Source organism: Hyposmocoma kahamanoa, unplaced genomic scaffold (assembly GCF_003589595.1).
Source record: "Hyposmocoma kahamanoa isolate Upper Pololo Valley unplaced genomic scaffold, ASM358959v1 138, whole genome shotgun sequence".
Taxonomy (NCBI): domain Eukaryota; kingdom Metazoa; phylum Arthropoda; class Insecta; order Lepidoptera; family Cosmopterigidae; genus Hyposmocoma; species Hyposmocoma kahamanoa.
In genome coordinates, this window is record NW_020653492.1 from 1,813,271 (window position 1) to 1,827,553 (window position 14,283).

A 14,283-nucleotide genomic window follows, 5' to 3' on the forward strand; every position below is an offset into this window, starting at 1 on the left:
TATGAGGGTTAACTTTATTATCCCTGTTGTTGACATTCAAGTAAAAACGCCTGATAATATTGAACCTAGCATAATTTCTCCATTCAAATCCATCTAAAAAGACCACGTTACCACCATGTCGGCGTGGTGCCAGAACGTGCGATGATAAGAAAGCGACAAAGGGTGCCGCGTGGTGAGACAAAAATCTTTTTTTGTTAGTTTCTAAAGCTAATCTCATTGTCTGAGTGATAACTGGAAAAAAGAGCGAACGAGACAACATACCTGCTTGCGTGCAGTTACATGTAACCCCATTAAGTACAATTTTTGTAATTGTTCTTATTCGATGTTGTGCTTGTCATGCGTTCGGGTGTTATTTTGAGTTTTTCTGTATTTTCTGACAACTTGGCTATCTCACAACGGTTTTTGATTTGCATTGCGATCTGGATTTTGATTTTACTTAAAACGACGACTTTACGCTACGAATCCCTGAACCAGCTTTTACCTGCGACTTGGACTTCATATTTATTTCACTTGCAAGGTAAGAATGAATTTTTTATTATTTATTGTTGAATTTTTAGTTAGACAATCTTTTTAATTAGAATTATTTAAAAAAAGTGGGAAAATACGGCAGAGTTTTAGAGATAAAAAATTAAAATAAATATTTAAAAATAGTAATTCACCCTGAATCTAATAAAGTTACCGAGGTTCGTAAAAATGTGCTAATAAACAGATACATTTAAACTACGTATGTAATATTTACTTATAATGTTTTTAATTTTAGTATAATTTTTTTCTTTTAATTTATCCAGAAAAAAATTACACAAATTACAAAATTATATATTTTTTCTATAACACTGCAATTTTTAATCGTTACACCTATAGGTTTTTGGAATAAAAAGCAGATTTCCGAGAAAAGACCTCAGTAATACCTATACCGTACAGTAGAATACCTATTTAACTTAAAAAAATGATTATGAAGAATGTGTAATTCTACATGTTAAAGAAGAAAATTATTAATTTTATTTTTAAAAGATCTATCTCGTTTCATAACATCCAGATATAAAAGTACCTTCATAAAAGTGACTACCCTGAAAAAAATTATAATTGAATATAACTTCTGAGTTTTACGATATTTGCGTGTGGTATTTTTATGATGAAATGAAAAATATGAGACCTCAATAATAATATAAATATCTTTTCCAAAAACGGCGGGCTTTAGAGAGAAAAAAAAACAAAAAAAATTAGGCACGCTGAATCTAATAAAGTTACGAACTTCGTAAAAGATCTTAAAAGTGCAACTTAAGACGTACTTTTTAACTATGTATACGGCTATTTAGTAGTAAAATTCGACTAGTTCTAAGCGCGCGTTAGCAAAACGCGCGTCGAACGCTCCTAAGAGAACAGGCTCTTAATTTACCAACTATGTGTTTAAAATGTATTTTTGTGAAATAGGCAGTTATATAATTAAGTACTTTTAAAAACTCTGTTTCAAAATGTTTTGACATGGTCATTAGCAGCTTTTTTTTATTTTAGGTATTATCACTATGGAAAATAGACCAAGATCAGAGCTGGTTTATAGCTGGGTTGTCGACTACCCAGAACTGGTTTACGATCCCGCAAGTGGTATCATATTTTGTACAATATGTGAATCCCACATAAAAGCTACTCGTAAAAGCAACGTAGATCGGCACATCATAAACGCACTTCATACAAGACGACGAAAAAGAACCCCGGATGAGTTTTATTTTGATTTAATAGAATTTTTAATATTATGTAACATACCTTGGACACAAGTGAGTAACCCAACGTTACAAAAATTTTTCAACAAGTATATATGTATAAAATGTTGTTGTACTTGCTCAAATAAGGCAGTACCTTCAGAATCATTGCTACGGAAACAATATTTTAACAGATTTTTTCAAACACAATTAAAAGCTACTTACGATGTAATCGGAAACAACAAGATTTGGTTATCACTTGACGAATCCACGGATTTTTTGGGAAGATACGTTGTAAATTTATTGGTGATGCCACTTATACAAAATGTGGCTACCAGACCATATTTAATAGCTTGTAAAATGCTAGAAACAGTGAACAGTATAACTATGTCCGATTTTGTAATAGAATCTTTAAGAAATATGTGGGGAGAATCATTTGAAGAGAAAACAAGTAATGTGTTAATGTTATGCACAGATAGTGTGGCATATATGTTGCGAACTGGACGCCTATTAAAAATTGATTTTCCTAACATTATTCATATAACGTGTTTAGCTCATGCTCTTAACCGATTGGCAGAACAAATTCGTTCACAATACGAGAATGTTGATTCCTTAATATCCAATGTCAAAAAGATATTTCTGAAATCCCCAAATCGGGTCAGAATTTTAAAAAACATGTATCCAAACTTGCCGCTGCCTCCACAACCTGTAATTACAAGGTGGGGCACGTGGCTAAAGGCAGCAACATACTATGCTACACATTTTAGAGAAATATCGAATGTTTTAAACAGTCTTAACAGCAATGAGTCTATATCAATTAAAAAAGCAAAAAGAGTCATACGAAATGAAAATATCGTATCAGAGCTTAATTTTATTAATGAATATTTCACAATAATAGACGAAGCACTTACTGAAATACAAACAAAAAAAATATCAATAATTGATTCATTTTTAATTTTTGATAAAGTCAGGTCTTGTTTAAGTTGGACCTCAAACGAATTAATAAATAGTAAGATAGAAAAAGTACTAGATCGAAATCCCGATTATGATGTAATTAGAGAAATAGGTGAAAAAATTGTGAAGGGAAATGAAACAGATTACGAAAATTTTTTCAAATTTGCGCCTCTTACGTCTGTGGACGTTGAGAGATCTTTCTCAACCTTCAAGTGGATATTAAATGTAAAAAGAAATAGACTTAAAGAAGAAAATATAGAAAAAATAATGATTATCTATTTCAATTCTTTACAAGAAAGGGAAACAGATCTAGTACAGGAAGAATGATAATTTTTCCTCTTTGAAGCATTTACCCCTAGCGCAAGCCATACAGAACTGGCTTCTAACGCTGGCATGGCGCGTGCGTCTTCTCGATCGATTCAAATTTCATGCTTATCGAAATAAGGAGCAAATTAAAAATGCGTGAGGAGTGATCCGCCATTTCAGCGCACGTGCTCTATTGCCGTCATGTGTGTTTTGTCCAGTTTGTGTGGTTTGCGCCTAGGGTGTCGATATCCTCTTTAAATATGTTCCTGACTTTTATTACAGTTGATTTCGATTTTTTGTTAAGCTATATTTTATTTTTATAAATGAGACATGAGTAAAATATATTTTAAATATATATAATTTTATTATTTTATTTTGTATTAATTATTCCCAAGTCCAACTTTTTATAGACGAAACTAAAGATACTAATAAAAATGAATTTCCAGCAAAGTAACGCCTGAATCTATAAATTATTTGTAGATAATTAATAGATTCAGGCGTTACTTTGCAGAAGTCCATGTTGATGAAAATGTAAGTTAATTAATTTGCTACTCCGCTAACCCAGTGACAGTTAAACCATGCAAAATAGCCACGCTTGTGTTGAATATATTTTTTTTTATGCAGATAAATAACTATTTCAAGAAAGTATTTAAACGTCTTTACTTTTTTTACTGGACTGGCTCTGAAATTATTATTAAATTCGTTTTAGGCACTCACCAGCCGCTCGCTAAGTCCTAACCTTGGTAAATTAATTTTTTCTTCTTAATTTACTCAAAAACTATAACCTGCAGAGTAAAAATTATAAGAACAAAAAGTATTTATTTATGTCTTATCTATCCAAAACAATCATTAGACAACTTAAAACAAAAAAAAAATCTATCGGAATTTTTTAACTCCAGTAGTCTTGGTAAATAAATTTTTTCTCCTTCATTTACTCGAAAACTATCGCTTGCTGAGAAAAATTAATAAGAACAAAAAGTGTTTATTTAAGTCTAATCTTTCCGCAGCAATCATTAAAAATAATTTAAAACAAAAAATCTATTCCGGTTAGTACCGGGATTTGTAAAAGGGAATGTCCACATTATTCTTAACGTTGCTCAAAGTTTCTGTATAAAAACTCCCTCAATTCCGATCACTGGTTATTAGTGATACAAAAAAAAAGATCAAATGAACACAAAGAAAAATTACAGTGCAAGTCAGCAGACCTTATGAATTTCTCCATGAGCCAGTTGCAGATCTTTGTTTTTTGTATTATCAAATATTTTGCTATAGCTCCTTCTGTGTGAGAAATCTATGACTAATGATGTTTGTATCAATAATAACAACAAAAACCAGTGGAGTAGTTTTTCAAAAAATAATGAAGTAGAAACATTATTATAATCAATTAAATAAATTATACCAATTCCAATTCTGTTTTAAAATTGAATAGTCTATTTTTGTTTATTTAACACTTACTAATATCACTATATCCAATTTTTGGTGCTTATTACAAACTTAGTCATATGTACTTTTTTACAATACCAAGTGACAGGACAAACAACTTGTACACCTGGTGGTCAGCATCACACCTATCCATAACAGTTACAGTGCTACTCATTAGCTTTAAATCAGAAAGATCTTAATGGCATTGTGCCCATCACCCTGATACATTAGTTAACAAGTCCTATGTACCTGTAATTTCACCAGCACCTTTACCCTTCCAACCGAAACATAGTAATGCTTACATTACTGATTGACAGTAGAAATAGATAAGGCAGCAGTATTTCCCTAGATGAACTCTTTCACAATGAGTTTGTACGGCTACTAAAGAATATGGTCTAAAAAATGTTGCTTATTCTTTTATGAATGGCGCCATTACCATGCTACCGCAACTGATAACACACTTATAACGTCACAGAGTGTTAATGACTAATGTTATTAAATTGCATAACTACAAAAAACCAAATAACATTTTTTTACAATCCATATGTTTAGTAAAGCTTCACTTAGAAAATATATGGATTTGTACTTAATGTAAAATGTTAAAAATATAGTTAGCAAAGAAATTAGGCCCTGCAAGTTGGTTAAAATGCTAAAATATGTGGTCCTAAAGTTATTTATTCCTAAGCTGTTATTACGTAGTTATCAATAGTTTACCATTCGAGCATGTTCCACAAGCGGCCTTATTTCTCTGAAGACACTATTAAGGCGATCTCCGAAGCCCAGGTTGTTTCTATTCGCAGTTACTGGCCTGGGAACTGAGTCCAGTCGATGAAGTACATTGTTCCTTGGTGTACCCTCAGCTGGAGCCTCCTCGTCGATTTCCAGCGTCACTTGGCTCGGCTGAGCCATCGTTACGGATTTGTCAAGCGGCAGGTGTACTAATGATTAAGAGTTTTGATAAAAAACGATCATTTCCAAATATTTATGAACGAAGCTCGAAGGTCAGCGCTAGACTTGACATTTACTTACATTATTGACAGTTACAGCATCGGTTCAGAAACATAAGACTAATGTTTTGTTTAGAAATACTTTTATTGTTCTTTTATTAGGGTTTTTGGCTTGGATATAAGCTTTTGAGCCATATCTTCATTTAGTTTCGGTTCTACAATAAATATTTTCTATTGTGCTTATAATAAAGTAAACTTATAGAATGGCAAAAAGAATTCTGCGTTTTTAAAAAGTCTTTTCAGTAACGCGGAAGTCATTATTCATGTTATCTCTTTCACCTAATTTACTTGCTTGGTTCATTTGCTAATAAAAGACGTTGAATTACGTTTTTACGTGTGACGTTTAATTGATAATTTTAGATCTTTTAGCATCCTGTCATTTCAAATTCCCACTATTTTTTCCTTTTATTATTTATTAGTTATTATATTGTTATTATAGTAAAGACGAGTGACACTAGCGCACAATTGTGATGACGGCATGGCACAAACTACGGTACACCTATTACCCAGCAGTGAGTGAATATGAAGACAAACTGTGAATGAAGATGATAATTATGTACAAGAATGCTCTCGTTGTTCTACTGTGCGAAAACCTTATATATACTCAAAGAGCGCACAATCAAGACCATAACTATAATAAACGTCTCCACTTTAGACCTAAGGTCTCCACATATACTTCGAAAATCGAAATTCCTTTACATGTAGTGGTTTCGCTCTGGTGTCGATTTACACTTATGGATTTTTTTTATTGACCGAATGAAACAACAAAAATGTTCTGGATAATTTACTTTCCTTTTAAATAATAGTCAATAGACCGCAATTAATTTGTTTCTAGCGTCCAATACGATGAGCAATAAATTATTCCCTACAGTAGTACATTACATACCTATACAACGCGTAGCTTATACGCAAGATGTAGATTATACGTCGTAAATTCAGTCTTTGATTAGGCTTTAATCGCCGCATCCGCTAGTCGATCCTATCGTTGTGAACTAAGACGAATAATAAAATTTTCAATAATTAAAACACACAACTACAACGTAATTTGTGCGTAAAATACATCAAAATAAAACGTTATGCGCTAGACACAACATTAAAAAATAATTAACAGTCGATCGTTTGGCACTGGGTTTTTCACGTTTCTGTGTCGGGTTTTAGAGCAAGGACACCTTGTTCGTGTAGGTCTCTGACAGCCTCGAGAAGACGGCGTTCGGCTCGTGGTTCGCCGAGCGCGACGTCGACACTGCCTGCGCACAGCAGTAGAGCGCGCAACGCGGCACGCGGCCAGTCAGGCTTCAAATTTCGGCGCACCACAGCCGCCGCGGACGCACAACCCAATCTCGCACTCTCCGCTTCCAACCTGTCCCCATAGTCCTCAATCAAAGAATCTCCTACTGCTCTTCTCATTTCTGGAGTCAAGGACGAGAGCATCAACAACGCGACGTCATCCATAGGCCGACCGAGCGACACCATTTGCCAATCCAAAGCTATACACTCACTAACTCCTTCATTTTCCCTAAACAGAAGGTTGCCGCTCCAAAAATCAGCATGTGCTAGAGGTGCTGGTTCCGCAGGGCGAAGAAGTGTGCCTAGCAGAGATGGGGCACGGGCGCTGAGGGCTGACACAGCCGCTGCTTCTACCACACACTCTGGTTTTCCACGAAGGAATGCTTCAAGTTGCGGGAGACCTCGTCTTACGAGCCGTAGGTAACCAGCTGCAGCTCGTTCACATGGAAATAGAAAGTCGAATCTCTGGTCAAGAGGGCCTTCCCGGTCACGCATAGCCAATGAGAGAGCATGAAGTCTTGCAGCCGCATGGAGAGCGGCTCTAGCGCGCGCTTCTGTCAGACCTTCCGCGAAGTCAGCCGCTTCGTATCCCACAGCAGTCACATCCTCGAGAACAAGTTCGCTGTCTCCACCGATCTCATCTGCAACATAATTTGAAACCTATTATTTAGTCCCTAATACCCATTTTGTTTTGCTTACACTTACACTTAGTAGGCTATACATATACTTCGATCACGTAGATGTGGAAGCAACTTTTAGAACTTGATTTCACTAAATGATGGTCTTAACTATAGTTCGTAGGGAATCGAGATCCTTAACACTTATAATGTATTTTCGATGAGGAAAATTAGCCGGATACGAATCTATATACGAGTAATATTATTTCAGTGTTTTGTAGAAAGGGCGAAAGCGTCATTTCGAAAAATCTTTCAGGAGAGCATGTTTTAGGTTTTAACGACTGTTTGATTTACGTCTTGTTTTAAAATTCAATTTTGGTTCCAATTAAGTTTAAGGTTTAAAATTAAATTAAATTTAATAAAATATTAGTAAAGTTTTATTGAATGTCAGAATGTTTCATCACCGTGATATTCAATGATTTTTTGTGAAATAACTCTACTAGTTTCTTATAATTATTAAATAAAGTTCTATATAATAATTATTAAATTCACTTCGATCCGATTGGACTCCAACCAACGTCTCCCAGCAAACCGTGCCAGACGCTATGTCAACTTTTGTTAAGTCGTTCAAATTTTCTTTGATCTTTGTTTAATAATTTTTATAAAATGTTAGTAATTTTGTATAAAAAATCATTTCATTCAATTTGATCAACTGCTTCTCTCCTCATTTTTTTCGCCACATGCAATGAAATCATCCGTATAAGAAGATTTATCAGTATTAAAAAAAAAGTTAGTCAATTTTATTCATGTTGTATGAAAAACGTATGAAATTTTACCAACTTCTGCTGTCCTGATTTTTTTTCGTCTCATACAATTAAATGATCTTTATATAAAACTGAGTCTATCAGTACTGAAAAAATTTTTGATAAATTTTATTCATTTTTATAGACATTTCACGCTTGACAAAAAATTTACTATGCCAAAATTGTTTTCACAAAAAAAAAGACTTAATAGTTCCTATTTTTCAGTTTCCTTGTATCTTCTATGGTTTCGGATTTGCCCATACCACAGTATTACAATATCTTCCCTGTACCACCCTATACTGTGCCTACACTGTTCCATTAAAAAAAACATTATTTATATTAACTGCATTGTCTATATAGTATTCGGAACTGGACGTATTATTTTATTTAGACGAAAGAGTAAAATTGTAAGCGGTTCAATTCTATCATTTTAAGATTGATGTCAGTACCTAATAGATTAAATTAGGTCAGTACCAGGTAATCTAGCCTTGATGCATCTTGGTACAGGCAACCCTTGTCCAGGTCCTAGAGCTTCCTCAGCGAGCCTATTAAGTGCCGGCGCTAGTTCAGTGTAGAATAGGATTTCTCTAGTGTCGAATTGGGCTTCAGCTACGAAGAGACGGCCGAAGGGATCTCTGGGAGGCAGTTTCACGACGAGTGGCATAGCTTTTCTCTCGCCATTTTCTTGATAGTGCACGGTGACCGCCAGCACGCGGCTGAGCGCGCCCGCCACACCCGCACGCGACTCCACGTGCACCTGCAGAATTATTTAATAATTTATAACCTTAATTAGGCAAAGAGATTTAAATTTAACAAATACCTGTAAAACACCTTCACTTTAGATCACTTTAAAGTATACAATTATTAGGTAACTAGGTAATTCTTTAGTTATACAATATCTTTTATAAATATGCTGTGATACATAGAGCCGTTAGAGCTGTAGGGTAATAGGTACCAGTAGGTTGGTAACAATTACAGTATCGTCGTCGCGATATCCAAATTATTAATGAATCGTAGAAAATATGCTCAAAAGTACAGTAAATTAATTAAGCACATCATAATTATTAATAATGTGACAAGAAAAATGACCTCATTAGCTCCGGCCACTCCATCGCCGGCCAGCAGCTCGCACGCCCATTCCTCAGTGAGGGCCGCGTCCGCGTCGTGCTCGGGCTGCGTTTCACAGTCGGACTCATCGCTTCCGCTGCTCGGCGCTTCTGACACTGCCGCGCTGTCCGGCCCTCCAGCCTGCATCTTCCACTTCAATTCTCTATGAATTTACCACATTGAGTACGCAAACATTTCGTAAAATCTCTGGTTTTGTAAGGAATATCGCACATCAGCTATATTGGCCAGGGCCTGACACGGTTCGACGGCTGAAGTCCCGCGCATGCGCGGTCGCTCCTTCAATTATTCATTGGGACTCCCAGCCCCGTTCAATCATGAATCAAGCTGTAGGTATAATTGTGCACGTTATGTGCATTCACTTTCTAATGAGTTCACCCCTATTTTATTGTTGCTCCGCCTCTGGAGCGTGCGATGTTTCATATTATTATTATAGATGGATACTAGAATATGGAAAATTTAGCATTAATTGTACTTTTAAGTTCTGAATAACATGTATAAGCAAATCACAACAGTTTAATTAGTTGAAACAATGATATAAACTGACTAAAAATAAAACTGGGGAGACGACATGAGTCGCATTTTTTCTTAAATCTTAAAAACATTTCAGGATGTATTAAAATTGAACTGTAATCTCCATATCCAAAACATGAAAACTCTTTATTCAGCGTAAACAATACACAAATAATACTATGTTGCCCTGTTGTTGATGTGCATAGCGAAAACAATAATATAATTTTGTATGTGATGTTGTTAGCATGTAATGAATACCTAAATATAAATTTACTACACCCGAATACTTCCAACGCAATGTTTAGAATAGAAACGATATGTATTTATGATTGTTTTAGTAAAATATGCTGTAGCGCGGTATTGGCGCACTTATATAATTTTATGTATATCATATAACAAATAACAATATTTGTTCGTACAGACAGACTTAAATCTTTATGTTCTTATTTTTTAGTAGTTTCTCAGATTTTTTTTTAGCAAAGTGGAGTCAAAATACTTATTTTCTAAGCCGCAAAAAAATCATCAGAAAAAGTTTTCTATGTCATGTATGACAGTGACAGATGATCGATTGATTGCAAAGTTTGATAGCGGGACGGGTGTGTAGCTTGTTTTGTTTTGCGGCTGATTTTACTATTCAATTAAAACAATGGGAAAAGAAAAATCTAAGAAACGTAAGCGATCTGCAGAATCGTCTGAGGATAGTTCTAGTTCAAGTAGCACCGATTGTACTCGGGAAAAGAAGAAACTTCGTAAGTTAAAAAAGAAACTGAGAAAAGAGCAGAAGAAAACGGAGAAAGCTCTCCAGAAGAAGTTAAAAAAAGAAAAGAAGAAGCTCAAAAAGAAAAGGAGGAGTAAAAGCAGCAGCTGCAGTCGAGATGACGCCTTCAAGAAAGGGGCTGACGAGGCCGCTGATATACCCCTCGGTATGTTACTTATTTAACCGTTTCTTGCCCTATTTCACCTTAAAACTTAAGGTTTGTGGTTCTATTGATCGCAAACGGTGTTAATTGTATTTATATAATATTTTCATGCAAGCAATTGTTCTTTTATAGATTAGGTGTATTTATTGTTTTCTTTTAACAGAATTAATGGAAAAATCTAAAGCAATGGCACCAATGACCAAAGAAGAGTGGGAGAAGCGGCAGAGCATCGTACGAAGGGTTCTGGACGAGGAGAGTGGACGATACAGGTTATCCTATCTCTCTTGTTTTTTGAAAAACTCAATTTGCAAAAACATTTATGATCTCTTTGTATTTTTGTACTCATGAAATGTGTTAGTTATTAATATTATTTGTAATCAAAGAATTATAACATATGTTTCTCAAAATGAAAGCATTATACATAATAGCTTATCAATAACCTGACACACATCGTAGATACAGACAGTGTCCTTAACAATTGTGTTAAAAAAAAGGACTTTTTATATATTAATTTTCTTACAATGAAACCACAGCTGTGCTTCAGAGAAACCGTGTGGCTCTGGGACTCTAAAAAATAGTTATAGACACCACATGTTTAGGATGTGTGACTGGTTGATAATTACTTAGCAGTTTTTATTATTGCTAGTTTTGCTGTGCCTCAGTTGTATCCTGATTTCAGGTTAATAAAAGGTGACGGAGAGGTGTTAGAAGAGATTGTGTCCCGGGACAGACACAAGCAGATTAACCGACAAGCCACTCAGGCAGATGGTGCCTTTTTTCAGGCACAAACTGTCTACAAACATTGAATTTAGTCTAAGTGACAACTTAGCACAAACCTTTTGTGGAGTTTAATAAAAGCACATATTTATAGTTTGGCCCTATAAGCTACTCGCACTCTTCCTTATAGCGTGAGTGTTTCAAGTCACCTACTACTAGTCTGAAGTTAAGTATGATGTTTTTGAAACAAATTCATTACAATATGTAAAGGTATATGACACTTCACTGAATAACGGATTTATTTTCAAGTTAAGTGGTCAGAGGACAGCATTGATACATCACTATCAACTTGGTTGATGTGATTGTTCACCTCATGTAATAGTATAAAGAAATGTAAAATGTTTAACATGATCAGTGTTGTCAGATTTATTACGGAGAGGATGGAGACTTCGCTACCTAGGAAGTAACTGCTTCTACACAATATTCTTGTTCCCAGTCATTCTCTTTGACAGATTTAAAGTCCCTAAATAGCACCTCTACCATGAGTTTAAAGTGGCCATTGTCTCTAGGGGCCGCATAAAATATTGTATACAAAATTCTACTTGTAGTAGTCATCTTAAGGTTCACACTGCACAATTTTGCCATATAAATATAAACAGTCACTAGCAACAGCTATTATTGTAAAGTATTTTAACCAGTATATTATATAAAAGAAAATACTTATAAATGTTCATGCTTGGTTGAGCTTGAAATGTGATTCATATACCTAATTGTTTAATGTTATTTCAGACTTTACCAAAAATAGCGAGATAAACAAGTTTTTCATAATATTATGTTTATTGAACATTACGATTTTTTACTACCACGATATTTTTTCTTTTTTGTGAAATTACTCCACTAGTTTGTTATAATTATTGATACAAAGATCTAACACACGAATCCGGCTGGATTCGAAACAGCGTCTTCAACATACCCAGTCGACGCTTTCCCGATTGGGCTACGGAACGAACCTTACGAATTTTTCTACGTGCTTGTTGCAGATCTGTTTTTGGTTTTTAACGACTTTTTGCCGTAGCGCCATCTGTGAGAAATCTATGAAATTTTTTCATTCATGCAGCCAGGTACCTTTTTTCACACAGAAATTTTCGTATTTACGTAATTAACTTTGCCTAAGTTTAAACAACAAATTACGAAGTAAACTCTGTTTAATTTGAAATCTTGTTTAAATTTAGGCAATGTTCATTTTGTAATTATGAAAAACTTGCTTAGCTCGCCATCTTTGCTTGGTCGAAATCAAAGTTCGTTTTATAAATATTAGCATTGGATTCTTTACAGAGCTAATCTTTAACACAATATATTAAATCAAAGTTACTGTGTACCTGAATAATCTAAGCCACCATTGAAACTTATATGGGTATGACCAACCCATTCTCAAAGATAAGAAACTTCTTTTAAGTGACTGAAAATGCAGTGTGTCGTCACAACTCCTAAGGCGCAAACGTGTGTCTTGTGTATTCTATTATAATACAATTGGAATTGCCGCAACCGATGACACTATTCTTTTAATTTGTCTCCGGTTGCTGCAACCGGCGACTGTGTCGTTTTCATATTAATAGTATGAAAATGGAATATCCTCTTCTAGTTGCCAATTGCTTGTATTCATCCAACACAAGACACAAGTTTGCGCGGTACCTAAATCAAAACATTTAATATTCCCGGTATGTCGAGTGTCCCCAGTTAATAGTTCCTTAGACTCGTCCTTCCAACTACCTGCAATACCAAATTTGCCTGGAAAAAAAACTGTTACTTAGATATAATATAAGGTCGTCTATTGCATAAGTGGGCAAAGCTGGAACCATGAGATTTAATCACCCACATATCTTTTTAATCTTTTTTATCAATGGCCACATACAAAATCAAAGGTATTCAATCTTGTGCTACATTTTGTGATTAACTTCCTAGATAGGAGATTCTTTATTAATTAGTCTAAATTGTAAACTAAAATCATATTTTGCCTAAATACAATTTATACTTCTATGCCACGAATTTTATTCAGTGGCTCTTAGAATAGTGTTTAGGTTCTCACGTATGATATTAAGACGCGCAAACGTGCTTGTGTTAGATACAAGCAACCGGCAACTAGAAACGACTATTCTATTTTTACACAAATTGCTTTACCGCAACCGGCGACTCTCAATTTCATATCAATTGTATGAAAATGAATATTCACTTTAGCTGCCGGTTGCTTGTATCCAACACAAGACACACGTTTACACGTAAAAGTGAGAAATAGAAAACCATTGTGCCACGTGCCTGAGCCGTTAAAAATATCCTTTCTATTATTCATGAACGCTTGTTATTTTTATTAAAGTTGAAGAGATAAGTATTGTTTTTTTATTTAAACATTAGCATATCAGCAACTTTAACCACGTGGAGTAAGGTGAATGTATGTACTTGACACACGGCTGCATACTTTTTTTGGGATATTTTTCAAATTATGAAACACATAATTAACAACCCATTTATACGTCCCACTGCTGGGCACGAGTCTCTTCTCAGACGAGGGCCTTAGTTTGCGACGCCTTTGACCCAATGCGAGCTGGCGTCTTGAACATTTCCCGGGGGTTGTGAACCTTCAACGTGCAGGTCTCATCACGATGTTTTCGTTCACCGAAAAACTCATGGTCAATATCAAATTAAATTTCGATAAACTAAGGCTTAATTTATATTGCGGCGGGACGGAATGAAGCGAATTTTGTTTGAAATTTGTTCGTAGCATAATGAACTTTAAGGTCAATTGAATAACGTAAAAACTAGATACGAGCCAAAATCTTCCTTAAGATTTTAGCTTTTGACCATAAAATCATTATGCTATGTACAATAGCGTTACAAAAATTCGCTTCCATTCCGTTCCG

The 14,283-nt window shown here is 34.9% G+C and overlaps 3 protein-coding genes across 4 annotated transcripts in view; 1 reads left to right on the plus strand and 2 right to left on the minus strand.

Annotated features, from left to right (window-relative positions):
• LOC113240422 (RING finger and transmembrane domain-containing protein 2) overlaps positions 1 to 5,308 on the minus strand; it is a 16,950-nt gene extending 11,642 nt beyond the window's left edge. For both annotated transcript variants that reach the window (XM_026477712.1, XM_026477711.1), the window contains exon 1: positions 5,094 to 5,308. In XM_026477712.1, the coding sequence (XP_026333497.1) occupies positions 5,094 to 5,288 (195 nt within the window). In that variant the 5' untranslated portion in view covers positions 5,289 to 5,308. The remainder of the gene's footprint in view (positions 1 to 5,093) is intronic.
• Positions 5,309 to 6,165: 857 nt separating this feature from the next.
• On the minus strand, positions 6,166 to 9,794 carry LOC113240436. Its single transcript, XM_026477736.1, has 3 exons — positions 9,183 to 9,794; positions 8,568 to 8,850; positions 6,166 to 7,314 (listed from the first exon to the last, which is right to left on the minus strand). Exons 1-3 carry the CDS (start codon positions 9,345 to 9,347, stop codon positions 6,521 to 6,523), a joined length of 1,242 nt encoding a protein of 413 aa, XP_026333521.1. The 5' UTR covers positions 9,348 to 9,794; the 3' UTR covers positions 6,166 to 6,520.
• A 531-nt stretch (positions 9,795 to 10,325) lies between these two features.
• On the plus strand, positions 10,326 to 13,565 carry LOC113240430 (ADP-ribosylation factor-like protein 6-interacting protein 4). Its single transcript, XM_026477728.1, has 3 exons — positions 10,326 to 10,654; positions 10,815 to 10,920; positions 11,331 to 13,565. Exons 1-3 carry the CDS (start codon positions 10,378 to 10,380, stop codon positions 11,455 to 11,457), a joined length of 510 nt encoding a protein of 169 aa, XP_026333513.1. The 5' UTR covers positions 10,326 to 10,377; the 3' UTR covers positions 11,458 to 13,565.
• Positions 13,566 to 14,283: the final 718 nt, after the last annotated feature.